The sequence below is a fragment of the Primulina eburnea genome, chromosome 13, assembly GCF_022965805.1.
Source record: "Primulina eburnea isolate SZY01 chromosome 13, ASM2296580v1, whole genome shotgun sequence".
In the NCBI taxonomy this organism is placed as follows: domain Eukaryota; kingdom Viridiplantae; phylum Streptophyta; class Magnoliopsida; order Lamiales; family Gesneriaceae; genus Primulina; species Primulina eburnea.
In genome coordinates, this window is record NC_133113.1 from 32,673,163 (window position 1) to 32,700,500 (window position 27,338).

Here is a 27,338-nt window from a genome sequence, read left to right on the forward strand (position 1 = left end):
AAAGCCCGTCATCCGTAACATGCCAACGATATTTTGGCACGTGTTGCAATTAGAGAAAGTTTTTGATAATTAACTGAGTGGACTGCCTCGGTGGCTCCAACGTCTATGAAATCAATTATCATAAATATTATAATTATTTAATTAATTTACAATTTATGATCATCTACAAAATAATAAGGTGAAATTATATTTTAAATTGTCATTGAGAAATTTATATATATTAGTTAATTACCTTCTTTAGATTTAGATTTCAATAGTATTTTTTTATTCCAGACATTTGTTACCAGGCTGAAAGCATTTATATCTATCACAAAGAGACTTTAAAAAAAATAAAAATAAAAATAAATCATCACATAGAGACATTTGATTTCTCAAACTAAGATTTCTTAAATATAATAATAAATTATTCGTGACTTCTTTTTCTTGGAGAATAAAATATAAGTTCTACAAACAGAAAAACTCATCTCTAGCGTTAACATACAAGAATCTCCATAATAAAATGATCAAAATCTAAAGCTATTGACTTCCAGAATAAACCCAATAACCTGTCAAACAACAGACAGATTATCCAAAGTTAGAGCATCCAATTGACAACCATGCACGATGACACCGTCGTATTGTTACTTGTAAGACATGCATTAAGATTGAGACTTGGACTTAACTCAACTTCAAAAGCTAGCTCAAGAGAGAAAGATTGTCCAAGCCCGTATATACAAGTCCCAGGAATTTTATCCAACCGATGTGGACAACTAACCACATGACATCCCATCCAATGACAATACTAGCCTATATTATACTAACTTCTTTTTCATTTGAATCATAAATATACTAAATACTATAGGTTCCTCCAAGTGTACGCACAAGATAAATAAGACACTAGTTTACTATAAGCTTGTCACCGAGTTCATTACTGTACACGGGAATCAAACCACTGTTAACTGCCATTTGAAGCTTCTTGCTCAACATTGTCTTGCATCGAGCATCTCTGTCATCTAAATTTTGCAAGATTTCAACCTACAGCAGAAATAATAGATATCAACAATTATAACTGTTCGACAAGAGCAGAAATAAAAGTATGTAAAATTGATATTTTCGCATTTGTGGGTCTCACTAAAACAAAGGAAAAAATATAAGTAATCTTTTTAAGGAAGCATATTCATCCTGTCTGGTCTGGTGGCACAAGGACAACGACAACATACTTAGTGTGTTGCTTTTGATCAGAAGAATCAGATTGAAAACCATAACTACAAAGACCTTGTCGATCTGATACTTCTGATCATCAAATTGGAAACTCAAATTTTATACAGACTTAATGCATTTCATCCTGTGAGGCTTCAACAAGATGATACACAAGTTTGGACGAGTTAGATGAATATACAACATAAGTTAGAACTCTTATTGATAGCTACTGATAACATACCTGCTTCTGAAACAAATCAAATTCATCTGAACTAAGGAAACCATCATTATTTGAATCAAGAAGTTGCATCATCTCCCGAGCATCATCTCCATGAGCACCCAGCTCCTCCATTACTTCCATTAGTTCCTCGATGCTAATTTTACCATCTCCGTTTTTGTCTATTAAGCGGAAAACCCGATTTCTGTTATCAATCTCTAGACCTATATGCTTTGTGGATGGAAAATCTTTAAGGCGTAATGCTGCTAGTTCAGCTGCAGCCATCATTATCACCTTGAGACGATTTGCCTGAAAAGTTATCAGAATCCATTAGAAAAAAGAACTTCATTTGTAGACTTTGCATATTAATTTTGGATCTCGCCTATATAATTTGGGTAATCATATACTGTCATAGAGAATTCTGAAATCTAGACTAACCTAGGAGGAAAGTTGAATTGAAAAAAGTAAACCATTCATAACCGACTTTAAGAGAAGATCACATTTCATTTTTCACAACCAATAGTGCTTACCTCATCTGGATCAGTGAGACCGCCTTTATACAAAGCATGAGATGCAGTTCCGCCAGCTGCTAACTTATCCATCTCTGCTGTCCTTATTTGTATTTCCATCAGTGGTCTTGTCCTACCATCATCACTGATGTCAACAGCCATATGTAAACTCCTGTATCCATTTGCCTTGGGATTCAAGATGTAATCTTTAGACCTGCTCGGTATTTCTTTCCATAAAGATCGGATGATCTCACAAGCTCTATAACATGCCTTCTCTCCGATTTCAGACAAAGAAACTCCAGACGCAGGATTCAATATTACTCTAAGTCCTAAGATGTCATTTACCTCCTCAGCTTTGCGGCCATCTCTCAATAATTTCTTCATGGTACTGTAACGACTTTTATAACGGCCTTCGACAGAGATGTCATTTACCATTCTAGCCAGAGAAGGATCGGTTCTTAGGGTCTGAAGTAGCTGATCCTTGTATATGTCAATGAAAGGCGTACTTCCAGTCTCATGGCTCCTCAACCATGTATCTACATAGAGGTATGAAAAGGGAAACAAGTACTGGAATGAGAGATCCTCTAATTCTAGTGATAAAAGGTTGGTACCAACGGCATGTGCTAGTGGGGCATATATCTTCATGACTTCAAGAGATATAACTTGTTGCTTGTACCTTGGAAGATGATCTAGATGCCTCATCATGTCAAGATTCCGAGCCAGATCTAGGATTATAGCCCTGACATCATAGTAGGTGAGGCAGAATTTCCTCAATGCAGAAGCACTCTCATCGTCCAATGTCTCCACCATTGAAGAAATATTCTTCAAACGCAAGCTTTCATGTAACAAATGACCAGTGCCTAAGCCAATACGATCCCTCACTTCGGACATGGATATGGCACCTCCCTCTAGAACTTCTCTCAGAATTCCAGCACAAATAACCTCTGCGTCCATCTGCAGCCAGTATAAAAGACTGAGAGACCTTGAAAGAACGAATATTTCGTCATTTCTTTTGACAAGCATGCTCATCTAAGAATTAACGATCCAGTGACGTTAAGATCATAATGGCATAAGACACCATTTTCATAATGTAATCTCTAATTTATATAACAATTAAAGAATTTTCACTTGGAATTGCATCACAACCGATTATTTTATTGAAATGAAAATTAATGATAAAAATCCCTTTTCTTCTATCTTCAGTTGAAGATTGTTCATCTAAACTTCACAATCAACTGAGATTTATTCCTAAAAGGAGTAGAGCAAAATGGATGGATTAGGCAAGTTAAAAACCTGAAGATCGGCCAGAATGAGGGCGAGAGAGAGGGCTCTGGTGAGGGGAGAGCGGCCATCGGGCAGCACTGGCAACGTGTGGAGTAGAGGAATGCAAAGTTTAAGGGCCTTAAACAGCAACCGAGAGGAGCTGCTAGACAGCACAGTTGTCTGACCCCGACTCGTGATTCTCTCCGTCAGCTGATTGAAAGCCCCCACCAGCTCCACCACCATCTTCCCTCCAGGATGCTCCAGCGACTTGATCGAAGATGACGCAGTTGTCAGTGACACGCAGAAGCTCTTCCTCTTCCTCCAGCTGCGGAGTTCTGCTTTAACATCACTATTGTTTCTAAAATTATATCTTTTGCACCTAAAATACACTGATAAGGATTTCCAATCAGATTAACACGCAAAGACAGTGGCTTTCACAAATTTCATCGTAAGCTATAGATCGTTACCGAGAATGGAGCAGGAGCGCTCGGCGTGAGACCTCTGTTCGAGGGCTACGCGTGCAATTGACGAAGCTGAAGTGCCAAAGGAGCCGGTGGCCATTTATTTCGCCTTGCGATAAACATAGACACTTCAGGCTAGACTAGAATAATCGTATAGATCATTGGGTTTCAACTAGCCAACAAGAAGATTGAAGTACCTACATGGCAAGAAGACTGTTAAGGACCATAAATTACATACTTCTAAGATAGCCCTCGTTGGGAGAAACACAACTGCATCTTGCCACGTGTTGTACAAATCTTCAGCTCCCGGAATGAATAAAATAAAATAATGGCAAGGAGATATGGAGTCTATCTTCTAATCTTTTAATCTAAATCCAAGTGTTCAGAATAATTTTAATCAAATTTTATTTTTAAAAATATAATAAAAATATTATTGGAAAAAAACATTTGATCAATATTATTTTACTAATTATCTCCAATTGAACCAAGATAATAGAACTTTTGAGTTCACTTTTGTCATCAAATCAAGAAACTTTTTATTATTTTTTAAAATCGGGCGCAGAACACCACATCAATACTACGCAACATCATATTAATAACCATATTAAATTAATAATAAAATTACGATTAAAAAACAAAAAGAAACTAAAAATAAATAATCGCAAAAATCCAATTATAAAAAATTAAAAATATAAATATAAAAAACTATAAACACATTATTCTCTTTCACAATATATTTATCAACCATCTATTTTTCAATTTATTACAAATTTTCCAAATGATTTTGCCTTTTTCTCCACTATGTTCAAGGATCCATGAAAAACAATTGGAATAAGTAGTGGAAAACCATAATCAAAACCATCTTTTGTTTTTGTTCGGATTAGATGCTTTATGTGGGGGTCTCGGTTTCTGAAAAATGGAACTAGAATTACATGTAACTAGAAAATAAGCATCACTAGTAAACCTGCGATGAATACGCGGTCAATTCGAGTAGTGGGAGACGCAGTCAAATAATATGAATCATCAAAGAAAGGGGAAAAAGAGTAAGCTTTGATTGGCTTTTACTTCTCCTACAAACGCTCTCTACTGTATCTTCGCTCCGGTCTGGTGTTTGTTGGTTTTTTTGCGTCTTCCTATCTTTCCTCCGCGCAAGAATTCTTGCATATATAAAAAAGAAGATTAGGTTGGAGGAGACATCAACAAATTCGTTTTTACTATATTTGTTTATTCACTTTCCCAGCTCTTTTTATTCTTTTATTTTTAATCTATCTAGATCATTGAATATTGGGTATCTGCTCGAATTTCAAAGTAACTAGTAGAGTGAATGATATTTGCTTGTTTGTGTGGGTGGAGAGAGGGGGAGGGCGATTCGACGGTCAAGAATTGTCATTTGAAATGTCGGGGTGCTTGAGATGGAGAAAGTTGAGAGACGTGATGATATTGGAGGCATCAAGGAAAGGTAACAGCTTGTGGGGTTCGAGCCATCCGCGGCCGCTCCCCTGGTGTTTGGTGAATTTCCTGCACCTGGGGTCTTACGACAGGAAGAGGGATCAGCCGTTAATTGGAGTGCAGAAGAGGTACAAATGGGATCGGGTCGGTGGAGGGGATGAGCACCAGATTACTAGGAAAATCAGGGCCGAGTCGAATTGCCCTCGCTGTTCCAAGCAGATGGATCTCCTCTTCACCAACCGCCCACACCAACTTATTCCTCCCTTCTCTTCCAATCATGATCAGAATGCAGATGCTCCCAACCTCGACAATAACGATATTGATAATAACAATGGCAATAACAACTCAATTAATGCCGCCTATCATTCTCACGGTGGCAATAACTGCTCCACTGAAGATGGAAATAACGGGGGCAATGCTCTCCAGGCAGTGAATCTATGCCCCAACTGTAAGACGGCCTACTACTTCAGGCCTTTCAAGATGTCTCCTCTGCAAGGGAGTTTCATTGAAATTGGCAGGGTGAAAAGCAGGAATTCGAATTCTGCCAAGAAATCAACCGATCCTCAGCTCCGGCCATCCTTCTGGGAGACCTTGAGGTCGTATGGCAGCGAGCCTCCGGAGAACTGGCCTCCACATCCACCCCCACCCATGAGCGGGAATGATCTGGCGGTGCATACACCACCTGGGCCACCTTTTTTACCTGGTGTCAACCTCATTCGCACAACAGCTGACGGTATCGGCCGGAATGGTGGTAAAAATGCACAAAAGAACAGTTGGGGTGGGTCTAATATGGGTAAGAATTTACCCACCCCAAAGGAGATCTGTAAGGGGCTTGACAAGTTTGTTATTGGCCAGGAACGAGCAAAGAAGGTTCTACTTATTTGTTGCTCCTTTCATCATCGATACTCTATGATTTCACTGATTGAATCATTTCTCAATTACCATGCACATTCAAATTGTTTACTCTTGCGTGCTGAAAATTCAACCTTTTTTCGACTCTAGCTTTCAATATCATAAACTGAAGAGAAGTGCTTGGACTAATCCATTTCTATTTAAATTGATTTAGTGTCATCAAGGGTGCAGCTTGTATGAACTCTGAAGTATATGTTTTCTCCGTCTTGCTCCACCTATATAATCTTATTATATAACTTGCTTATTTTAAATGTTGGCAGGTTCTTTCAGTCGCTGTACATAATCACTACAAAAGGATAAATCATGCCTCCTTACAAAAGGGGTTAGTGCTCCTTGTACTCTGTCTAATTGTATATTTTGAGGCAGGAGAAAGATCAGTGGACATATGTTTCACTTCTTGGCATCACATTTTCCAAGCATTTAAATCCTACTGCTTGTTTTATTCTCTCATTTTGTCATCTGCTTTTTGATGTGTGGATGCTAGGTCAGAAACTGAATCCCCCCGCTTAGATGGTGACGAAAATGTTGAGTTGGAAAAAAGCAATGTGCTTTTGATGGGTCCTACTGGCTCAGGTATGATGGAAAAATTCCAAATAAAACCTTTGTATTTGCCTTTGGTCGAAAGTAAGCTTGCCTTGATGTCTTTAAATTGATGGATGTATTACGCGACATGGTATTGTTTTCTGACATATGTTTGTTGAACAGGAAAAACACTGCTAGCAAAAACTCTTGCTCGATTCGTGAATGTACCTTTTGTGATTGCTGATGCAACAACTCTAACACAGGTAAGCAATCATTTTTCTGTTATGGCATTTTTCTCTAAGGAGATCCATTTATTCACTCTTCCAAGTGTCTGAAAACATGGCTGGGGAAAGCATATTATGTTTTATTGGTGGCACTATCAATTGCAAGACTGCAAAAAAATTTGTTTCTTTTGTTGATAATAATCATATAGAGATGTATTGAACACAATTTGTTGAGTTCCGAGTCTTAATCTATTTGAGCACCGACATTAAAGAATTTTTTTTGTTGAATTGATGGACTATTGTCATCAATTTTTTTATCAATCATTTGATTCATTGTTTTCGCAAGAATGTGATTCTGGATTACTGTAAACTCCAAAGGAAACATGAAGACATTTCGTCCTAGAACCATTAACTACTAATTTTAGTGACTTTTCTTTCCAATATTGTGCTTCTATTTTGCATTATATATCAGTTTCCTTGTGCCTTGCACAAAAATAAAATAATTAATTATGTGTATTTACGTTCAGGCTGGCTATGTTGGTGAAGACGTTGAATCAATACTGTACAAATTGCTGATGGTATGTAATTTATTTCCTATTATTACTGGATGGCTTTTGGTTCTGTTCAAGTGATAGTGTAACTAAAAAAACCTGGGTGGCAAATAGGGTGAAGCAAAAATGAAAAATAGCAATTGTAGTGCAATATGATACTGCATTTGAAACCTCATCCAGATGTAGCACTTTTGATATCTATGTTGATAAGTATGAGACATATGGTTCTATGGGTATTGAGTCTACTACATGCTTTGTAGAAGGCTGATATCTTTCTATTCCTGGAATAATTACTGAGAAAATAAAACTGGTTTAGCTATTTCATTTATTTCCATTGTTAGCCAGACATTTTGGAGAAAATATAGGCCGTCCCATAGGCATTATAGTAGAATATCATTGAAGGCTCTCCAAGACTTTGCTATATCTTTATAACATATTATGTACCTACTAAATTGATCCTTTCATCTTTTCAAATCCGCTGAAAGGCTGCTGAGTTTAATGTTCAAGCAGCACAACAAGGGATGGTGTACATTGATGAAGTTGACAAGATAACTAAGAAGGTTCTGATCTTTCTTATCCTTTTTAAGTTTTATTTATTTTTTTAATGTGGTTCCACCTTGCCATAATCCTTGTGATTTATTGTGTTGTTTTTAGGCTGAGAGCTTAAACATCAGCAGGGATGTTTCAGGTGAGGGTGTTCAGCAGGCGTTGTTGAAAATGCTGGAAGGGACTGTGAGTAACATGTGCCTTACTTGTGCAATCTAGTTTTCATTTGAATATGTTTACACATATATAGTTATTGCGATCACCTTCCCACATCCATGAGAAAAAGAATTATTTATTTTATTAAAAATGGGCGATGCACATAAACCCTTAAGAAAGGTTTGTTTTCCATTTTGTTCATGATCCTTGTTGTTTAACCATTCTATAAATAATCATTAGTTGGAAAGAAGGATATGGCACTTTTGACGTGGTAGACTAAATGATCAAATAACCACCAAAAGTTACAACCGAATAATAACGGAAGAATATAAGTTCCTTTGTAGGAAAAACTTTTAGCTTCTAAAGATGTTTTCTTATTGCTTTCATTCCATGGGTATGCTAGAATTGCAATTTTATGTTGGATTTGGTACAGCAGTCTAATTCTAGCGGCTTTTACAAGTAACAAATGATCATGAGTTGTCTAATAAACCATGATGTTCTTGTTAAGTAAGGATCTCCTTAATCCTTGAAAATTTCCTGGTAGAATTGGATGGTAGGAGTTGATAAATGCGTTGTTTTTACTATAGTTTGACCAATTTAGAAGGCGATTTCTTGGCATAGTTGCAGTTCATGCTTCATGTACTTCATTGCTAACTAGCTTAAAAATGTCCCGGTTTATTTTACTATGTGAAGTTTTCAAGTAAAATGTGGTCTCCCTATTTATGCAGATAGTAAATGTTCCAGAAAAGGGGTCAAGGAAGCACCCTCGAGGTGATAATATACAGGTACTTTGGGACTTGTTACCCTCTCTTCTTTAGAATTTTGTAATATATTTAATCTCCTTTTCCTGTTTTTTCTCCTTCCATTTTACTAGGTGACGAATCTACCATTATATATCTAGACCCTAAGGTTCACTTGTATTCTATTGAATTTGTTACAAGTATGTGCAGACAAAGAATCTTGTAGAGAAAATAAAATTGAATGAATGGACTGTTTATCTTCTCCTATCTTTCTTCTAGATTTTGTTGGATCAAGTTCGATATTTACGCCCCTAGATGTAGGCATGTTAATGGGCAAAACTAAAATCGTAAGAGGTGGTTTTTTTGTGTTCTGAGGGAATTCTCGTGTAAGTGACACTCCGATTATGTTGAACTAAATAGTTGCCAAATTTTTTCTTGCTTACCAAAATGACAATACTACGATACTCCAGTAGATTTCCCTCAGGTGGTTGCATTTTTATTTTATTTATTTTTCAAAATTTTGCTGGATGAATTTAGTTATGTAATGATAGGTTACTCTTGTTGATTTTCCCGGACTGTGAAGTGAAAAAACTCCGTACAAAAATTGAAATAGAATGGCAGAAGCAAGACTCATAGTGGACTCTGATATTGTGAAATCTGGAGTAACACGTCTTAATGCGGTGAATTATTTGGATTTTAATTGTCACTTCTTTCAGAATCATTTCTTGGTATTCACGTCATGTTGAAGAAGTGATCGACATTAGTTTTAAGTGAAACTCCAATTTGTTAGTACATATGGTCAATTTGGTGAAAGCTTGATAGAATCACATGTATCTGTGAACCTGCGCTTTCGCTCTTCCATACACATGCACATTATCACCTGATTGGTATCGCTCTCCATGTTTTATTTCGAGTGAGGAGGTGTTTTCCTTTCTTTCTTTTTTGGCTTCAATATAGAGGCTTCCTTTGCAAATTTCTGTTCATTGCTTTTTCCCAATTATGTAATTATGTCTTTTTTGCTTCAGATAGATACTAAAGACATCCTATTTATATGTGGGGGAGCATTTGTTGATTTGGAAAAAACTATTTCCGAAAGGTGATTTGATAATACTCTGTCAAATTCTTCATTCAAATAATATCAACAATCAGATCTAATTATGTTTTTCCAGACGGCAGGATTCGTCAATTGGATTTGGAGCTCCTGTTCGTGCTAATATGAGAGTAGATGGAGTGGTTGATACCGCTGTCACATCATCTCTATTGGAATCTGTAAGATTACATTGCTTCAAATCTGAGAGAATTATTGCAATTAGCTCTTCATTTTATAGTCTGGAAACTTTCAAATTCTCAGGCTGAGAGTAGTGATCTTATAGCATATGGCCTGATACCTGAATTTGTTGGGCGCTTCCCTATTTTGGTCAGCTTGTCAGCTCTCACAGAAGACCAACTTGTTCAGGTGTTAATTGTAGTTATGATTTAACTAGAATTTTTCTGTATTTATCTGATTGGTAAAAAAACCGTAGTATATTAAATTGAAATTTACCTTTTTTCTGGCGGAGATGTGATTTTGTGTTGATTTGGATGATCACGATGCATGAACATGTATTTTGGGAACAATCAACAGAATAAAATATCACTTTGATTTCCAAAGGAGACATTGATTAGGCTAAAGGGCTCACAATAACTACTGTGAATTAACCCTTTATGGTATTTCCCTTTCTTATCGATGTATTGATTTCCGCTTTTAACTTGTATTATTGAATTTCCTTTTTCTGGAATTTTACACTTTTAAGATGGAATTAATTATCTTATGCAGTGTCAACTATGATTGTTCTTGTTTTCTGATGTCTTAATTTCTGTTTCAGGTCTTGACCGAGCCCAAAAATGCTCTTGGTAAGCAGTACAAAAAGTTATTTAACATGAATAACGTAAGCATTTTTTTTATCATGCAGCTAGAAATGTCCTTGTCCCTTGGGAATTCAAGCATGAAATAGATGGGTAAAATGTTTGCTCGTATGCTATTTCCAGGTTAAGCTTCATTTTGCCGAAAAAGCCTTAAGATTGATTGCTAATAAAGCAAGAATTAAGAATACTGGTGCCCGAGGTTTAAGAGCCATACTAGAAAGCCTTCTAATGGATGCTATGTACGAGGTAATCTGGTAGCAGTTTATCCTTTTTGGTTTATGCAATTTGATGTTTGATTGATCTTTATGGTAGACCACCTGCTCTGTAAACTTCTAGGCAACTTTTATCTTAAGAAGACATTGCTCTTTTGGTTTTAGATTCCTGATTTGAGGACCGCTAAAGATAGAATAGATGCTGTGGTGGTTGATGTTGAATCCATAGGGACCACAAATACACCTGGTTATGGAGCGAAAGTGCTTCGTGGAGATGGTGCTTTGGAGAGATACCTCGCAGAGGCCAATGCCAAGTTGAATGATAAGGTAGTATGGTCTATATATCAGTGGCGGAGCCAGGGAGATTGGCTAGAGCTATATTTTCTCTCCTCTTTCAAGTTTATTCTATATGATCTGTATAAAAAAATGACTTCACGTCCATAAATTTTTAAAATTTTAGTTTGCCCATTCTTCACTACTCGTCTGGCACCGCCTTTGTGTCTAGTTGACGTCTCTATGTGGATTTTTTTTTAATCAGGCTTTCTTGGTAAACTAACAATATCTATGACCTGTTCTTCAGAAGGAAGCTGAAATGGAGTTGCAGGAAGGCGAGTTGGAGGTGTCGTCAAGAGCAATAAGCTTGTAGCCGGAATTGCATCGGTCCCTTTTCACTTGGGGAAAGATTTGTCTTTCTCTTCCTCTAATTTATTTTGTGAATTTTTTTTCATTCATGTATTTGTAGTTTTATCATTTGCTTTCAACAGAATGTAGAGATGGTCGAGGAGAGGCCTCATATAGGACAACAAAAGTTCGGGGTTTATTTAAGCCGTCTTACTAATCAGTACAGCAGTGTAGAAGCCATTTTCTTTAGTTTAGGCACGGGGAAAGGTTTAATATAATCTACTGGAATTATTACCCTTTAATAATTTAAGTATTATAAGTTACTTCTTGTTTCGCTTTCCTTAACCATATCTTCTTTTGTATTGTATGAATTGCAGGCCATACATTCAGATAACTACTAGGCACTATAGTTCAACATGAATATTCGAACTTACCAGTATTTGTAGTCTCAAAATTTTGAAACAGTTTAAGCTTTGTGACATGTAAAAAAATATATTCTTAGAACTGTTATGCATGTGTACGCAAAATTTGATAAAATCGGCTCGATGGTTGATTTATTAATATTTTATTGGACGGATGTAAAATATCTTGTTTCGTAATCAATTAATGGACTAAAAATATTTTTTTAAAAATTGTTTTTAAAAAATAGAATATTTGCTTATAAAAGTTGTTTAAGAAAACGATTTTAAAAAGTGTTTTTTAGAAGGTAGAAATTTTGTTTTTGGTTTTATTTATATATTTAAAATGGGCAATGGACAATAAAATAAAAAATCCTGTTGAATTTAAAAAATACAATAATATCGTCACGCATAATGTCAAACGCGACATTTTTCAATGGATACCAAAATAATTGGCACGCGTCACAAGATTCTCGTCTAGAGTGTCTTAGCCTACATACGATCAGCGACTGAGGGACAAAGCCATTTTATCGTTTGGGCAAATATGAGTGGGAGGGACGAAGATGAGAAAGGCATTTTGTGGAAGCTACCGGCGGTTAAGTCGAGGCAGTTGGGCAAGCTTGGACCAGCTTTCGGAATCGGCGCAGGCTGTGGTTTGGGTTTCGCAATTGGATTCTTTGGAGGTATGCCACCACTCTCACTCCTTTTACTGTGTTCTCAAATGACTAATCAGTGAATCAAACTTTCAAATCGCTTACTTCTGATTTTTTCTTTTCGTTGATCTGTTAAGGTGCCGGTTTTGGTCCGGGTCTTCCGGGTTTACAGCTAGGGTTTGGAATTGGAGCTGGATGTGGGGTTGGGATGGGATTTGGGTACGGCTTGGGAAGGGGTGTTGTTTATGATGAAAATGGAAGATTCTCTAATATTGGTAAATTCTTGAACGGCAGAGGAAATGTTCCTATTCAGTGAGTCTCTGATTCTTTTACGATTTATCTGTAGGGATTATTAAATTACTGGAAGCTAAATATGTTTGAACCCTTGTACAGGAATGTTTCACCCTACATATGGTACAGTGGCTCATGTGTAGATCTAGGGTTCAGATTTAGCCACAAGTACACGGGGTTCACTATTTATTTTTTTAAATCACAAATGTGGTTAAATCTGGACCATCTAAATCCCGTGGGGGCATTGCCCCCACAGGTAGGATCGAACGAACCCCTTGTACATCACTTGTGAACTTTGAATTAGTATAACGTGCATACAGGAAGTTGAAAATGGTGAGGGGATTTAGAGAAAAATGAACGTGTAGGGAAAAAAATTGAACTTTTTAAGTCACAGAGGCGAGGAGTGTTTAACTAGGTAATAGCAACAAAAATTTGTTGCTTCCAATGGCAAGAATTGAAGGTCTCTATTGCTAATCATGCGAATTGAGACATATGAGTAATGAAAGAGCTTATTGGAGATACGAGAGAGCTTCTCCTGTTGAACCTGACTCTGTGGATTAATATTGACATGATCTTGCTCCAAAAATTGGGGTCTGGACCAGAACCAAAAGAAAAAAAAAATCAAGGTAATATCAATACAAATGGGTAATCTGGTCCTTGATTCTTTCCCTCCTCTCCTTCCACTCCAATGATTCTATAAGCATCCCAGAAGGATAGCATGCCCGGGCCTTTTGACATGAACGAGACTACATATAATTCAAGTTCTCCTTATGGCTTTTCCGTGTTGTGCTTTCCAACGACTCAGTTAATATTCAATCATTGAATTATATATGGTGGAAGCATCAGTTACCTTGAAAATCAATTTTGTGGATGGAGAAGCATCAGTAAAGTTTATTTTATTCCAAAGACCATGACTGAGGAACTTATATAAAGTTCAAATGTATGTGATATGGAGCACTAAAGGCTTAAGCCAGTACCAACAAACTTATTGGAGGGTCTTTGTGCTCATGGATTCACCGAAGTACTAATACATCTTGAAAGTAGTTAGATATTTGCATGCTTTTCTAGCCATAATAGTTATTTTTCCTCTTGTATGGTTTAAGTGGATGCTTGATGTCAGGGATGACATTGGTGGCCTCGTTGATGAGCTTGTCTTGAACACTAAAAAGCTAATCCAAGCAACTTCCAGAGAAGTGGACAAGTGGAAAAGATAGTCGCAGAGAACTTGGTATATAGTGCATTTACATTTTGTAATGTAATAGTATTCTGGATTTCAGTGCATAGTCTTGTGAAATACATGTTTATGTATAAATTATAAATACCTATTGACTATAGCATATCCATGGAGCTTTTGTTATCGACAGCATCATGGTTTGTCGGAATGGTAGCGGTGTTCGTCGCGGTAACCACCGTTTCAGTTCTAATGTTATGTCGCGGAACGGTTTCGGAACGGTCAAGAATTTATAAAAAAAATTAAAAATTTCAGAAATAAGTAAAAATATCACAAATATTACTAGCATTAATAATATTCTATCAAAAATATACATGAATAAATTAATTAAAGGCAAAAACTTATGTGAGACGGTCTCACGGGTATTATTTGTGAGACGGATCTCTTATTTGGGTCACCCATAAAAGAGTATTACTTTTTATGCTAAGAGTACTATTTTTTATTGTGAATATGGGTATTGTTGACCCGTCTCACAGATTATGATCCGTGAGACGGTCTCACATGAGACTCACTCTTAATTAAATAGTTTACTATTTTTAAGTAGACGTTGTCATAATTTTAATTTTATGTTCTAAATTTAGATGAAGAAAAATGAATAAATTAGGAAAGTTAAAAACAACGAAAACATAAAAATGTAAATACTTAAAATAGGTCTCATAAAATATAAAAAAATCAGATAGAAACTGTTATGTTTCTCCGTTCTGTTCCACCGATATATCATCGATATATTGCGAAAAACAGTGTTATAAAACATCCAATGTTACGTTTTTGTCCGAAACTTGGACTCGGTGAAGGCTATTCCCGTTCCAGCAAACCATGGATATCATATCAACGGAGCTTTTGTTCTCGATAGTACGGGTTCTGTTGTTGCTTCCATTTGTGATGTTCCTGCATTAGCTTTATTGGATTAGAGGAATTATCCAGAAAATCTGGTGTGAAATGTGAGGTGACAGTCCGACTTCAGAACCATGCGATGGATCTTCACAAGTTCATAGTTAATTAGGCATTCTAAATGACCAAATGTATATAATCGAATGAAATATCCTTTGTGTAGTTTACATTTAAATTCTTGATTATCTATTTAGAGCATTCAATGATTGAAGGGACACTCACCACCACCTCAAAAAAGTACCAACTTCATTTGTCAAATACATATTATATTTTATATTGACACTTTAATTCTTCCACACATTTTAACATTATTACTCGTTATTTGTAGGTTCCATTGTTTATACATCCATCTTTATTTTTACTCTACGTTACTTTCTCAATTTTATTTATACTATTTAAATGATTATTAGTATTATTTAATATAAATAATAATATTATGTTTTAATTTTATATTACTTAAAATTATTTCATCTTATTTCAAGATAAGGTAGGTGAGTGTTGTAACACCCAGTTACACTTATTTGAACCAAATGTGGATCCTCTTACATATTAGATGACGTGGCAACTCTTACCTGTGGAGAATCCAATGGTTGGCTCATCGGTCAAAGTAAGAGAGTGGCGATTGTCATCAGTCAAATAAAAAATTGGATAGTGAAGAGACATCTTTTGACTGTTGTATAATTCAAGAAGCTGCTTGAAATGATTAAGGCCATGTTTTTTCATTTCATGGGAAATTCCAAATGCTATAATATTCCATTCATTACATCGATTACGTTTTTGTATAGTAATTTATACCACCAACTTATTAAACCCTTTCAAATTTTCTAATCATTTAAATTACATAAACCCATTTCAAAATATTAATTTGCAACATACCATCGCAATTCAATAAACGAGCATTACTTAAATTCTGATCCAGTACAAATGTCTAATTTTCTTCTGTCTAAGAGACGTGAAAAAGCCAGGCTTTACCCTTTTTTTTCCCTGGAGACGTAAACTATCTGGTCGGTTGGCAAACAAAATTATTTGATCTCGCTTTCGAAAATATATATTCGATTTCAGTAAGGATTTTGTCAAATGTTATTCGTTGGGATTTTTTCTTATTTTGTAATGATGAGCCTTTCAAAATCGTGAAACTTATTGGACTCGGTGCGTTGTATATAATATTATGTTGTTTTGAAGACAGTGAATACAGATGATTACATTAAATATGATGGAAAAAACTTGTGTGATACGGTTTCACGGGTCGTATTTTGTGAAACGAATATTTTATTTGGGTAGTCTATGAAAAATTATTAATTTTTATGCTAAGAATATTTCTTTTATTGTTAATATCGGTAGTGTTGACGCGTCTCACATATAAAGATTCGTGAGATCGTCTCACAAGAGTATTACTCAAATATGATATACTGATGCATGTTGGTTTTATTTTTTGTTCATATAAATCTTATGTTGATATTTTAATGATATATAACAATTGGCATGTTATAAAACTAACAAATTGACATAGTATTTCATCACCATTGATCAGTATAATATAGCTCTGGAAGATCGTGGATGTTGGTTCAATGGTTTGGATTCTGACTTTTATATTTTTTACTTATAAACAAACTTCTACCAAAAAAAAATCTTAAAACAAATTTTGATTAAAAATATATATATCGTTTTTGTAAAGTTAAATTCTCTTCTCTATCAAGTGGGCTATTTATTTCTTTGTACGGAGAAAAAGGGAAAGATACATAAGTTTGTTCTGTATAAAGGAAAAGAAGAAACTAATTTATTTATTTAAAAAAAATCAGATTGAGAAAAATTGAATATATATATATATATATAAATATATATATATATATATATATATATATAAATATATATGAACGGTTCATTCCATCCTACATGTAGGGCCATTATCCCATAATAGAATCAAGAGCTCAAATTTAATCACACATACATGAAGTCCACTAAATTTTTTAAAATATCGTGAATCTTGTCAATCTACCTGTATGGAGGATGGACTGCTCTCCCTCCTCTCTAATTCAACTATATATATTAATATATATAAACGTTATTTATCCCAAAATATATCGAAAACTAAAAAAAAAAAAAAACAATGGGGATTCTGTACAATCGATATCATCAGCGTAAATATTAAATTAAAATAAAAAAATAAAGAAGTGGGGCGGGGCTGGGTGTGAATATGATAAGTAATACATCAAGTTGAAGATTCTTTTCTTTTAACCCTTTCTCTTCCCTCCCATTTTTCTCTCTCTAACCTCTTCTTCATCTGCAACTCTGACCCAATTGTCTCTGTCTCCACATCCACCCACCCACCAACCCTCTTTCCTCGCTCTTCTTCTTCTTCTTCTAGTTACTCTTCTACTCACTTGATCGAGATTAATTTCTTCGTTTCTCGTTTGTTATCAGTTTGATCCGGCAAATTACTCGCTGAATTTGTAGATATATCGGATCCGATCAGATCACGGGTCACCAATCGAGATGACGCCCGCCGGACAGTTCGGAGATACCACTTACACTAAGATTTTTGTGGGTGGGTTGGCATGGGAGACACAGAAGGACACCATGACAACTTACTTCCAGCAGTTTGGTGAGATCATGGAGGCTGTTGTCATCACGGATAAGGCTACTGGTAGATCCAAAGGCTATGGATTTGTACGGCTCTCTCATCTCTTTACTTTTACTCGCTAATCTGTTTTTTTGGTTAATAATGGGGGATGTCTATGATTGATTGCTATGTAGGTTACTTTTCGTGACGCGGATGCCGCTGTGAGAGCTTGTGTTGATGCGAATCCTGTGATCGACGGAAGGAGGGCTAACTGTAATCTCGCGTCCTTGGGTGTTCAAAAATCTAAGACTTCTTCTACCCTCAACACCAAAAATCATAATAACAACGGTAAATTTGGTGCGTCTGTGTATGTCTTATTTTCCTTTTATTTTTCTTTCAAGGCTAATTAGAATAGATTATTCTGTTTATGACTCTCGTATGGCCGTATCTACGAATGAATGACTTCACAGTTCTTTGATGCATACACAGTGCAGTGTTATCACAACTTACGAGATGGTAATTAAATTGTTGGGTTATCATGGAGAGTTTTATAAACGTGGGATTGAAGCCAATATGCCTTTAGCTTTAAGTTAGGGCCCTCTGGTCTTTGTTATTGGTTTGAATGTATGAATTGTTGAGAAATGCTTTACAACCACAGCTTAGTTGGCACAATATATGACGGGCTGTTTTTTCATTCCAAGGTGAGGGCACTTTCTACTTTATTTGCGTGTAAATTTTCTTCACATAAAGTAAAAGGTCGCTGTCCGGTCGGTACTGAAATGTAAAATTTAATTTCCTTATGTCATAAAGAATTATGTGTGAATCAAAGCTCTAGATTTTAGTCAATAATGGGCATTGTTTATGTTGTTGTGGATGCAGGTGGGATAAGGAACACAAGGGTGATGGGGGGTTTTCATCATCACATTCAGGCCGCCGCAGTATTCAATCAGGCCGCCGGAAACAGCTTCTCTCATTATTCTGTCCAACAAGGGATTCCTAGCTACAATTTTCTCTATGGGTATGTACACGGTTAATAATGTTGGTAAATTTCGCGAATGCGTGTGGACATAGGCGGATCCACCGAAGGTGATGGTGGCTGGCAATCACCAGTCTGGCGTTATAAATAATTAGTTGTGCATTTTCAAAAATTCTAGTTTCGCCCCATTACCAGATCGATCTCTAGGTTTGAGTTTATAATGCTTAGTATTAAATTTTGGCTTCACTTCGGTTCCAAAAATGTATTCGAACATATTCGAAATAAGCTCGGAACATTACTTCCAAGAATATCTGGAACAGAATTCGGATCGGGCCTACAGTCGTACCGGCTCGATTCATTTTTCCATTTATTTGCCCTTCCTAAATTGAATTAAAAATTCTGGGACCGTCTCGAGATGGGACGCATACTTTATTGCGCATATTGTTCGCTTTTCCTCCTTATGTTTGTGATGTAAGGCTGCACACACGTGCATTGCCAACTCATTCACACCCAATCTCATTATATTAGCTGGCTAGATAATTGTTTGGTTCTGTTCTATTCACGCATGCTTCCTGATATTCCACCATCCTCCATCATCATTTCCACCAAATCACATCTCTCTCTCCTCTTTCTTCTCTTTCTCACACACACTGTTAACAAAGACAACCTACCGACAAATAATACCTGTAATATAATTCTTTCATCTTTTTCTCTTTTGAACGATAATGTTCTGACTCAGGAACGTCCGTTTCTTACACTTCAATATTCATGAGAAGTTTTTTTTGAGTTGCTATAGTAAATAAGAAACTGGGTGTAGAATAGATTCCAAAATCAGCTACATGCAAGTACTTTTTTTACTGATTCTCTGTCCTCTGGATATTTATGCCTGTGTGTAAAAAGCCTCGTTAACTTTAAATCGGTATATGGATCTCAAAATTTGTTTTAGATGCAACGGCCAACACCCCCTCTTTCTTGCTGGGTCTGCCACCACCTGTGGTCTAATTTAGTGATTTGCAATACATGTGCTTGATAAATAACAGACTAAATGAACATTAATGATTTATATCTCCAACTACAACTCTTCTAATCATCCTTGACGAACATTTTCATGCAGGTACGCTCCATTCTCTGCTGAATATGCTTACCCTGCGGTATGTTTGCGCAAAACTAATCCCTGCACTAATTAGTAATTTGCTATAAAAAGCTAGTTAAAGAAAACTACATGGCCGACATTTAAGCCACCTTTTCAGTAAAAAATGGCTTCAAACAAGCGAAGTTTGGTTTTGTAAAGTACTCTAAACGTTTGAAGCACACCATTTATACTCTCTCAATCTCACATGATAAATCAAAGAGTGGGTTTTTTTTAATCAGGATTTCGAATTATCTTCACTTACCTTTTAAATTACCTTTTTTTTAAAAAAAATCCACATTCAAAATTACCGGGGTTGATAGTATGGTTTTACTCAACATGATCGTGACATATACGCTGAAAAGATCATTCCCGTGTATATTTTTAGTTCTAACAAGTGCAAAACATTTCTTGGTTCTCGATATCTAGGCGTGAAATCAAAAATAGGTCTTGGATAATATGGAAAATGCAATCTAAATTATTCGTCCAAATGTAGGATGAAAACATTGCATTTACTATGTGATAGAGACTGCACTGATTAATTCAATGTCATAATATTTGTTTAGAGCTATTATGGTGTGTATGGAGGAGCCAATGGAGGTCAGTATCCCTTGTACGGATCTGGGACTGGTGGAATGGTGTCAGGCGCTGCTGCTGCCTACTATCCTTATAATCTCAATTTCAGCGAGGGGTGCGAAGGAATAACTGGATACACCTCCAACCAGGGTCATGGCAGCATTCAGTTTCCTCAACACCTCTTTCAGTATCCAGCAATTAGCTCAGCTGCGGCCCTTTATCCCCACCATTATGGCACCCCTTTATCTATAGCCCCGCCGAGTCCACTGCAATCAGGTATGTTGGTAAATTGTCCATTCCAGTGATCACCCAATTAAGGGAAAATTGTCATTTTTGGTTCTATAACAATGGGGATGTGGCATTTTAGCCGTTACATGTTATTATCAAGCAGCAGTGAAGTTTAGTAAAATTAATTGACGGAAAATAGGAAGAGAATCAAAATTGATAATCGTAAGGACTAAAAATGACACAATTCTGTGGATGGAGTTTGACAAAAATTGATTTTTTCCCCTAACTAATATAGCCATTTCTGCTTCGTTGATTTACTCTGTATTCAATTGTGGAACTAGGAACTGCTAGTATCTTTGACAGTGGGCTTTGTTGTGACACAGGGGTAACCATGGCTCTGCATCGTTGAGAGATTCATGCAAAAATGATCACGAAAGATTCAGATTCACTCTCCTCCAAAACCCGTTTGGCCTAACCATGGTTAATCTCTTTCCATTTCCCTCTGTGGAGGCCCATGCCGCCCTGACCGTGGCATTTTGCTAATCCACACATGGAAATCCAGCCCTTCATAGGGGTTGCATCCAAATTTGGATCATCCTTTCTCCATCTCTTCATGATTTCTCACATATCTCTGGCTGTAGAAAAGGTTTCTGCAACAGAGAATCACAACATACACGTGCATCTCATTCATACCAACACTGGCCTCTTGGCATGCGAGTCAGTAGGCAAAGTGGTTACATCCAGTTAATACATTGCTTTCAGCCCTGGAAAGGCTTAGAAAGTATCATTTTCAAAAGGCTACATTTCAAACCAGTCTTTTTACTAATGTTTAACAATTAGTTTCAAAATGTTGATCTTGAGATGGTTGAACACTTCAACATCACCTTCCCTGGATATTTCTGCAGATCAGGAAATTAGGGTCCCTGATTTTGTTTTAATATGCGTAGTCTCAGGATTTTGTAAATTTAAATATTTTTAATCAAATTAGGTTAAAAGATTTTTATTTTTTTCCCACCGATCTATTTCGAACTCTGCTTAATTTATCTGTCGGTTCACGGTTGGAGAAATGGATCATCTCTTCTTAGGAAAAAGAGAGATTATCCATCCCACCTCGTTTTTTTTTTCTATGTATGTGTGTATGTATATATATATACATATATTATATATATATATATATATATATATGTATAACCATTAGAATGGGCTAAACTTGTGGAGTTTAGCCCTGCAACATAACCGTTAATTAGGATGGATACTTTTTTTTTCGAACTTTAAATCTTCTTGTTTGGAACTCCATGAAATGGTTGTGGAGTTTCAATTGCATCAAAAGTTAGCCCAAAATGTTTTTGGTGTCTCGGGTTTTGACTACTACACTAGCTCATGCATCAACCATGGTTAGGATTCAGGCAGGCCATCTTTGTCTTTAGACCATTGCACTCTCTCTATATGGACAGCGAGCATGCAACTTTATTATCATTTTGTTTTATCAAGTCTGCTATGGTTTGTAATGTAAGTAGGAAAATGTATCAGAATCGTCCAGTCGATGTTGGTGAACACACTGTTACTTTTTTCTCTTTAATCTATTTAAGAACTGCATTTTGTCTCTACCGACTGACTTTATTTATGTACTTGCGAATTGCGATATCTAACTAAACATGCAAATTGTTTCATGAAGTGGCTAATTTAAGGACATTGATATCTTTAACAGTATCTCCCCTTACTTAAATGATTCACTGGTTGTGATTATTATGACGTTGATTTATCAACCATAGTACTAATTGGTAGTATTAGTGATGAGATTCATGACTCATGCAATGTATTAATCGGATAATGTTATGGAAATACAACATTCCCAGCACATATGGTGGTAGGTCTTGGGCAAAGACGTACAAAGAGATACGATGAGGAGTATCCTCTCTCTTTCTGCTTTTTGCTATTACTCTCTCTCCTTTAACTTGACGCATCTTTTAATTTATTTATTCGAATTGTACATTTTTTCATAAGTTCAAATTCAATTATATGCCAAGTTCGTATCTGTAATTTCATCAGCTTTTGTGTATAAAAAGAAATGTTAGTACCCCACGCACTTGCAAACTGCCATGTTGTGTTATATGCTTCCATACAGGGGAGTCTATGCTCCTCCTGGAGTTTTACTCTCCCATCTCATAAATTGACATGTGTCTTTTTTAAATAAAAAAAACATTACAATAAACTTTAAAAATTACAATGAATTTATATTTATTAGAAAAAAATTCTAACTCATCATTAATTTCATAAATTATAACCATCCACAAAAAATGGCTATCGTTTTTTTCAAATTTTATAATTTGTTTATTAAAATTCAGAATTTTAAAAGCTGATATTTTAAAATTAATAGTGATAATATATTTGTATGCATTAATATTACAAAATAATGCAAATTTATTTAATTATTTTAAAGGAGTAAAAATTAATATTAATTTTTAAAATTATTTAAAACAATTCATAATTTTATTTTATTTCTCTTTTTAGTAATAATTGTTTTCAATTTAGTTTAGATAATGAAAAATAAAAATATATGAAGAATTTCTTGGAATATTTAAATTATAGCATTTAGATTTTGATAATTTTTACTAATATATATAATAATATTAATGGGCAAAAAATGAAAAAAAAAATATTATCAGAGGTAAGAGTGAATAATAAAATTAGATTCTTAAAAAACAAAAATAAAAAAGGAGGAGAAAATGAGAAAAAAAAAACAAAAAGGATATAGGGGATTTTGTCAAAAACTCCCTATTTCCATTCTCAACTTCCTCTTTACTCCCTACCCCATTAAAACTTTGTTTCAACTCCCCATATCCTTCAAATTTCCAAGTTTGCCCTTATATCTTTATTTTAAATAATTGATTTTCTTTTTTGTAGTAAAAGGCCCATCATGCTTCCGTAAAATAAATTGAATCTTTTACCTTTTTGACTAGAGTACCACCGGGTTGTATCCACCGTTTTTTACGAACTGCTCCTCACAGTCCAACCACACGATCGCAACCGATGGTTACTAAGCAGATTCCTTCAGCAATACTTAGCACAGCTCTAATTCGTTTCCTACCTTAGAGCGTACAGCAAAAGATCAAATTTTTGAAAATAATACATGATAGGGGCTAAGAGCAAAGATCTCTTTTATTCAAACACAAACATTTATTTATTACATAGTAACCTCCTGTAGAGGAGGAGAAACTTGTTTTAGCTACTTATCGTAGCGGAATTCTTAACACACATAAAACTTGAAAGAAAATATTACAACCTTGTATGAAAGAAATGGAGAAAATATTTGATGATCTTCACTTCCTTCTTTCTGCCTTATTTATAGAAGGCTTCTTCGGATTTGAACTTCGGATTTCAAATCTTCATAAGCCTTTACAGCTTGCATTGGGGACCATTTGGTGGTTGAGGGGTCCCTGTCTAGATTATTAATCTTGACATCAACTTCTCATCCTCCTTTATCTCTTTTAGATACCATTGACGATGAGTTTCCAGGATATCGGCAGTAATTTCATCTTTTTTATACTCTTTGAAATGATTTACTAACCATTTAAGAGCTTCTGCCTCTTTCCTCTTGTATGTTATTCTTCTTTTCAAAACTTTCAAATATACACGATACATTTTAAGTTTTGGTTCTGGTGTGTTAACTGGTTTCCTTTCTGTCCTTATTTATGGATGAATTTTCGGGACCAGTTAATTTACTTTTATTCATTGGATTCCTTTTAGATTGGTGTCCAATGCTTGCTGAGTCATCCACCATTTGTTATTGATGGTCTATTTGTCCTTTACCACTAATTAGTGGTTGTCTTGTTTCTTCCACTCACATGGTAGTGGTCCTGCTTTTGTAGTGGAGGGTCACATGTCCCTTTTAATTTTGTCGAGGAATCTTTGGCTTTCGGCTTCCTCGAGGAAATCGTGAATGTGGTCCATCCCCACTTGTACTGGTATCGGTAAAGTGTTTCCGATCAGATCTCGGCTTGAATCCTTTACCAAATTCCGGTTCCTTCTGGTTTTGGCATTCTGGACAGATGTTTTCAGACCATCTTCCTACATGTGCCATATTACAGAATTTCCGACGAGTTTCTTTACTTGGCAACAGCTTGCTATTCCACAAAAGATTTCTTTTCTTTTCAAATAGATCTTCTGCAAAACTTGTTGTTTTTCCTGTCATGGTATTTAACAGGAATGATCCGTTCCCTGAATGATTGTAGAATTTGAACGGAAACTTGACTTTGTCCATCTCAGTGAGACAGACCCAAATACCCCAAGCTCTTCTGGTAGAAATGTCATCTTCAGTCATTGAAGACACTAGGGGTGTTTCTTCTGTCGGAGGGTCCTTGATAAATTTCTGGATATTTGAATCTGGCCTCCTTAGCTTGATGAAATGAAAGGCTTCGTGAGAACCTTTCCCTGCTGGTTCTGGTGCTGCACTAAAGAAGTATAGCTCCAAAACATCTCCTCTGGACAAATAATCATTGTTTGCCCAAGTCTCGTGAACAGCTTCCTGGATCCACTTTGGTAAACCTGAGATTTCCGGAAAGCTGGGTGATGTAGTATAAACTGAGGCAAGAGCCCCAAATTCATACCAAGCTTTAACCTCCTTGGGATATGAATTAGGTTTCATCCATACCCTTGGATATTTTCCTGAAACATCAACCCTATTTGTAGCTGGGTTAATGCCAATACGTGTTTTTAATTTCTCCCAATTCTGCTGATAAACATGGAATGGAGAAATTACACCTTCATTAGTACCAACCTTAGCTTTGCCTTTGTCAATACGAGGCCTAAGGTTGATCTCTCCCTCTTCAATCCCCGAGGTGAAGGGTTGACTTGAGGACTCAAGATAAGGATCAGGAGTCTCAATTTTTGTTTCAGCCGACTCATCTCGTGATGATCCCGACTTAACACTTGTGCAAGGGGTATTTGAATCCCCCGCTACAGGTATAGAGTCCTGTACTCGAAAACTCTCCATTTGAGAAACCAGTGGTCTCTCAATGCCCTGGAGGATAGGCCTTTGCGTTACAGACCATAACTGAGTATATGCCTGTAAACATCCTGTAATTCGATCAGAGACAATTCTCTTATCAGCTTGTTGTAGCCTTCCCGCAACTTCTGCGTTAACAGCTAACTTGTTGAACTCGGTTTGAAGCATTTCAAGGTGTTCCCTCAAATGCCTCTGCATCTTGATAATAGCATCAATGTCAATGCTGTCCATCTCTTGTTAAAAAATCTGCAAGAATATTTTCATGAGATTTTATTATCATAATATCAAAAATATAATTTTGACATAAAGCTTGCCATCGTAATAATCTAGCCTTCTCCGGTTTAGACTCAATTCTATTCCTCAAAAAGGCTTTAACTTGAGTGTTATCAACTTTCAAAGTGAATTTCTTTGCAAGTAAAAATAACGGCCATTTTTCAAAAGCCCTTTTTACTGCATAAAATTCCTTTTCGTTGATATGCCATCTTATGGCTTCTGCGTCTGAGAATAACCCACTACAATATCTGCATGGTTGTTCTCCATCTGGTGTGAGCTTTGTTAATACTGCAGCCCACCAATGATCACTGACATCGGTATATAATACCAGATCATCCTCGTCTTGAGGAATAGCCATCTTTGGAAGATTTTTGCAAACCTTCTTTAAATGGATAAGTCCCTTTGTGTGTTCGTCTGTCCATATAAATCTAGCATCCTTTTTCAATAATGGACTGAACACCTTCCTGTGTTTTGCTAGGTTTTTAGCAAAATTAACAACCCCTAAAAAACTTTGAAGTTGTTTCTTGTCTTTGAGATTCTCTGGAAAATTCTGCACCTTTTCTACTATGTGTTCTTGCAGAATTATTCCTGATTCATCGATTTCAATTCCGAGGAATTCAATCTTTCTTGTAGCAATGACTGCTTTCTTTTCAGATAAAACCAGTCCTTCTTTCTTGCAAACATTAGAGAAAATCTCCAAATGTTTAACATGTTCATTCATATCTTTGGATGCTATTAAAACATCGTCGATGTAAACAAACATAAACTTGAAATAATCTTTGAAAAGATTATCCATCTTTCTTTGAAATATTTGGGGTGAGTTAGCCAATCCCATTGGTAATACTTCCCAAATATAATGTCCTTGAGGTGTGGAGAAAGCTGTGAATTTCTTGCTTTCTTCCTGCATCCGAATCTGATAGAATCCAGACTTGCAATCAAATTTAGAGAATATCTTGGCATTGCGAATGCAACTAATCAAGTGTTCTCTACTAGGTATAAAATACCCATCAAACTCCAGAATCTTATTAATTTCTTGATAATTAATAACCAATCTGGGTTTTCCTCGTTTAATTTCACCATGGTTTCTTACCAGAAAACCTGGACTGCTATATGGTGACATACCTGCTTTGATTAATCCAAGGTCCAAATGTTCCTTGATTATAATCTGCATATCCCTCTGATCAATGATGTTCATTGGGATGGGTTTACAACGGACAAATTCATACTCTTTGCCTTCCTTGATCTTAAGGCAAGCCCTGAGTTGATTTCTGTCACACCATGCCAAGGGATCTTCGTTATAATTTTCTTTGATCCTCTTCTTGACATCTTCCAGTGATACCTTAGATTCAAACTCTACTTCATTTGTGTGTAGAGTTATCTTAAGGCATTCTATATCTTCTGGTTGGAGTTCCTTATCTGCTCTTAACTGGAGCATTGTTTCTCCAAACCGTCTTGAATCCTTCATTTTTGGGTTCAGAAGTTTTCCTGAATCACCACGCTTGCTGCGAAACTGGATTGGCAATTTTCTGTAAAATGCCTCCCTAAGTCTCTGGACTATGATTTTGTGGGCACATGGTGTTGTGAACACTAATCTTCTAGTCTCATTTTCTTGTGTATAGGACTTGAACATTTGTAGGAAATTATTTCCTAACAATATGTC

At 36.0% G+C, this 27,338-nt stretch overlaps 4 protein-coding genes and 1 long non-coding RNA gene across 10 annotated transcripts; 3 read left to right on the forward strand and 2 right to left on the reverse strand.

Annotated features, from left to right (window-relative positions):
* Positions 1-415: 415 nt before the first annotated feature.
* On the reverse strand, positions 416-3,932 carry LOC140809342 (probable GTP diphosphokinase CRSH, chloroplastic). Of its 2 annotated transcripts, XR_012113098.1 has the most exons (6): positions 3,636-3,932; positions 3,199-3,557; positions 1,927-2,859; positions 1,421-1,705; positions 755-1,014; positions 416-623 (listed from the first exon to the last, which is right to left on the reverse strand). XR_012113098.1 is itself a non-coding variant. In XM_073166934.1 (5 exons), the coding sequence occupies exons 1-5, from the start codon at positions 3,727-3,729 to the stop codon at positions 877-879; spliced, it is 1,809 nt and encodes a 602-aa protein (XP_073023035.1). In that variant the 5' UTR covers positions 3,730-3,932; the 3' UTR covers positions 669-876. The 2 variants fall into 2 exon arrangements, 1 of the variants encoding a protein (XP_073023035.1); XM_073166934.1 differs by lacking the exon at positions 416-623 and having other exon boundaries at positions 669-1,014.
* A 518-nt stretch (positions 3,933-4,450) lies between these two features.
* On the forward strand, positions 4,451-14,166 carry LOC140809958 (CLP protease regulatory subunit CLPX1, mitochondrial). 4 transcript variants are annotated; one of them, XR_012113206.1, is made up of 18 exons: positions 4,457-5,948; positions 6,251-6,312; positions 6,475-6,563; positions 6,696-6,775; positions 7,264-7,314; positions 7,773-7,847; positions 7,942-8,019; positions 8,718-8,774; positions 9,755-9,825; positions 9,899-9,998; positions 10,081-10,185; positions 10,595-10,657; positions 10,758-10,880; positions 11,012-11,173; positions 11,427-11,532; positions 11,620-11,734; positions 11,845-12,548; positions 13,930-14,166. XR_012113206.1 is itself a non-coding variant. In XM_073167749.1 (15 exons), exons 1-15 carry the CDS (start codon positions 5,025-5,027, stop codon positions 11,490-11,492), a joined length of 2,106 nt encoding a protein of 701 aa, XP_073023850.1. In that variant the 5' UTR covers positions 4,457-5,024; the 3' UTR covers positions 11,493-11,800. The 4 variants fall into 4 exon arrangements, 1 of the variants encoding a protein (XP_073023850.1); XR_012113205.1 differs by having other exon boundaries at positions 11,427-11,734; XM_073167749.1 differs by lacking the exons at positions 11,845-12,548; positions 13,930-14,166 and having other exon boundaries at positions 11,427-11,800.
* Positions 12,310-14,166, forward strand: LOC140809959 (uncharacterized). The gene is made up of 3 exons (XM_073167750.1): positions 12,310-12,548; positions 12,656-12,830; positions 13,930-14,166. Exons 1-3 carry the CDS (start codon positions 12,410-12,412, stop codon positions 14,021-14,023), a joined length of 408 nt encoding a protein of 135 aa, XP_073023851.1. The 5' UTR covers positions 12,310-12,409; the 3' UTR covers positions 14,024-14,166.
* A 2,982-nt stretch (positions 14,167-17,148) lies between these two features.
* On the forward strand, positions 17,149-22,007 carry LOC140808731 (uncharacterized). 2 transcript variants are annotated; one of them, XM_073165934.1, is made up of 6 exons: positions 17,149-17,598; positions 17,686-17,848; positions 18,371-18,509; positions 19,582-19,618; positions 20,163-20,448; positions 20,784-22,007. In XM_073165934.1, the coding sequence occupies exons 1-6, from the start codon at positions 17,425-17,427 to the stop codon at positions 20,807-20,809; spliced, it is 825 nt and encodes a 274-aa protein (XP_073022035.1). In that variant the 5' UTR covers positions 17,149-17,424; the 3' UTR covers positions 20,810-22,007. The 2 variants fall into 2 exon arrangements, with proteins under 2 accessions (XP_073022035.1, XP_073022036.1); XM_073165935.1 differs by having other exon boundaries at positions 17,686-17,839.
* Positions 21,363-22,462, reverse strand: LOC140808732 (uncharacterized). The gene is made up of 2 exons (XR_012112997.1): positions 21,555-22,462; positions 21,363-21,524 (listed from the first exon to the last, which is right to left on the reverse strand). It is a non-coding gene; the product is annotated as an uncharacterized lncRNA (long non-coding RNA).
* Between the last annotated feature and the right edge of the window lie 4,876 nt (positions 22,463-27,338).

Bases quoted from the DNA above. Each gene is read 5' to 3' on its own strand.
- LOC140809342 (XM_073166934.1), bottom strand. From the start codon at position 3,729: ATGGCCACCGGCTCCTTTGGCACTTCAGCTTCGTCAATTGCACGCGTA. The intron at 2,860-3,198 runs GTTTTTAACTTG...TACTGGCTGCAG, and splicing joins TCATTCTGGCCGATCTTCAG to ATGGACGCAGAGGTTATTTG. The intron at 1,015-1,420 runs GTATGTTATCAG...TTTCTGCTGTAG, and splicing joins TTGATTTGTTTCAGAAGCAG to GTTGAAATCTTGCAAAATTT.
- LOC140809958 (XM_073167749.1), top strand. From the start codon at position 5,025: ATGTCGGGGTGCTTGAGATGGAGAAAGTTGAGAGACGTGATGATATTG. The intron at 7,848-7,941 runs GTTCTGATCTTT...TGTTGTTTTTAG, and splicing joins TTGACAAGATAACTAAGAAG to GCTGAGAGCTTAAACATCAG. The intron at 9,826-9,898 runs GTGATTTGATAA...ATGTTTTTCCAG, and splicing joins GAAAAAACTATTTCCGAAAG to ACGGCAGGATTCGTCAATTG.
- LOC140809959 (XM_073167750.1), top strand. From the start codon at position 12,410: ATGAGTGGGAGGGACGAAGATGAGAAAGGCATTTTGTGGAAGCTACCG. The intron at 12,549-12,655 runs GTATGCCACCAC...TGATCTGTTAAG, and splicing joins CGCAATTGGATTCTTTGGAG to GTGCCGGTTTTGGTCCGGGT. The intron at 12,831-13,929 runs GTGAGTCTCTGA...GCTTGATGTCAG, and splicing joins AGAGGAAATGTTCCTATTCA to GGATGACATTGGTGGCCTCG.
- LOC140808731 (XM_073165934.1), top strand. From the start codon at position 17,425: ATGACGCCCGCCGGACAGTTCGGAGATACCACTTACACTAAGATTTTT. The intron at 17,599-17,685 runs GTACGGCTCTCT...ATTGCTATGTAG, and splicing joins GATCCAAAGGCTATGGATTT to GTTACTTTTCGTGACGCGGA. The intron at 19,619-20,162 runs GTATGTTTGCGC...ATATTTGTTTAG, and splicing joins CTGAATATGCTTACCCTGCG to AGCTATTATGGTGTGTATGG.